Here is a 1,794-nt window from a genome sequence, read left to right as displayed (position 1 = left end):
TTGTGTTTTGTTTTTTTTTTTTTTTTTTTTTTTTTTTTTTTTTAAGTAGGCTTCACACCCAGCGTAGAGCCCATTGCAGGGCATGAACTCATGACCCTGTGATCAAGACTGGAGCTAAGATCAATTGTTGAACACTTAACCAACTGAGCCGCCCAGGCACCACTGGTTGGGTCTTTTTTTTAGCAGCTGAATGCAACTCCTAACTGATACAGTAAGCATTGAACAATGTGTGCTGTAGTGTTAAANCGATGCGGGGCTCGAACCCACGAACCGCGAGATCATGACCTAAGCGAAAGTCGGACGCTTAACCGACTAAGCCACCCAGGCGCCCCTGAATAGGAATTTTTCCAAAGAAGACATACAGATGGCCAATAGACACATGAAAAAAATGCTCAGCATCACTTCTTACCAGGGAAATGCAACTCAAAACCACAATGAGATATCAGCTTACACTGGTCAGAATGAATAAAATCCAAAGCATGAGATACAAAAAGTTGGCGAGGATGTGGAGAAAATGGAGCTCTCATAATATTGGAGAGAGTGCAAATTGGTGCTGCCACTGTGAAAAACAGTATGGAGTTTCCTCAAAAAATTAAAAATAGTAATAGCATATGACCCAGTAATTCCACTATTGGGTATTTATCCCAAGGATATGAAAACATGAATTCAAAAAGATACCTGTTCCCCTGTGTTTTTTGCGTCATTACTTACAATAGCCAAGATATGGAAGCAGTGCCAGCTGCCCATCCATAGATGAACAGATAATGAAGATGCAGTGTGCGTGTGCGTGTGTGTATACATACATACATACAATGGAATAATACTCATCCATAAAAAAGAATGAGATCTTTACCCTCCATGTGACTGAGCTCACCAGCCAGAGAAGACATTCCTAACTTCTCTGATGTCTACATGCACTTTCTCGGCTATTATTTCACATCAACTTTGTGAGCTGAGGGGAACATGAGGAAAGGCAAGGGAAACTGAGAGCAGACGCTAAGCCAAATGCTTATCACAGTGAAAGACCGGAAGCAAAGAAGGATGTTTTCCCACAGGACTGGGGCTAGGAGACTGGAATGCCTGAAGCACCCAAGTGGACAACAGGGCAGACAGCCGAGAGCAGGTAAGAACCGGACGCTCAGAGCCCGAGTCTGAATCCTGGCTCCGCCACTGACTCGCAGGGCAGCCCTGGCCAGCTTCTCGCACTCTGTGAAGTTTTCTAATCCATTTGCAGAGGTCCGTGAATGTCCTCAGCGTCATCACAGTCGCTCGTTGAGGTGTGTTCTAAACCGAAAGGTCAAAAACACACAACTGAACAATTATGTTGTAAATTGTCAATCTCAATGGTATAAGTGGGTTAAAATGTCCGCGCCACGACTTGAATGTGAAGAAAATAATGTAGCTTTATGTCCTGTATCCAACTTCATCTTATGGAGAAGAAGAAAAACATCTGCCAAACAGGCAGTTAGATACGCAGTCGCTCTGTGAGCGCCGAGTTCTCTGGGGGGGCTGCCTGCCTGCCCTCCCCTCCAGCCCCGGGTTAGCTTCAGGGGCAGGGAGACGCTGCAGCCGCCGGGCCTTTCCGTCCTCTGGGTCTACACCTGACCGGCATCGCGTGCCTGTTACCCTGGTATCGTGCTGGTGTCCGTGCTGGGGCCCTGAGGCCTGCCTAACAACCTTCTGCTTTGAGGCCCCCCCAGTCTGCTGTCTCCCCGATTTCCTGGCATTTCTGGCTTCTGCAAGTGGCTGCACTATGCCAGCTGCCCTCGGCGCCCTCCCCCAGCCATTGCCTCT

At 47.4% G+C, this 1,794-nt stretch overlaps 1 protein-coding gene across 3 annotated transcripts in view; it reads left to right on the top strand.

Moving 5' to 3' along the window:
• LOC144221314 (uncharacterized) overlaps window positions 1-1,794 on the top strand; it is a 70,668-nt gene that overhangs the window by 12,524 nt on the left and 56,350 nt on the right. For all 3 annotated transcript variants that reach the window (XM_077751783.1, XM_077751782.1, XM_077751781.1), the window contains one exon: window positions 1,056-1,123. In XM_077751783.1, the coding sequence (XP_077607909.1) occupies window positions 1,056-1,123 (68 nt within the window). The remainder of the gene's footprint in view (window positions 1-1,055; window positions 1,124-1,794) is intronic.

The sequence above is a fragment of the Crocuta crocuta genome, unplaced genomic scaffold (genome assembly GCF_008692635.1).
Source record: "Crocuta crocuta isolate KB4526 unplaced genomic scaffold, BGI_CrCroc_1.0 scaffold20, whole genome shotgun sequence".
Lineage (NCBI taxonomy): Eukaryota > Metazoa > Chordata > Mammalia > Carnivora > Hyaenidae > Crocuta > Crocuta crocuta.
The sequence above is the reverse complement of the archived record's forward strand: the minus strand, read 5'-3'. Positions and strand labels throughout refer to the sequence as shown.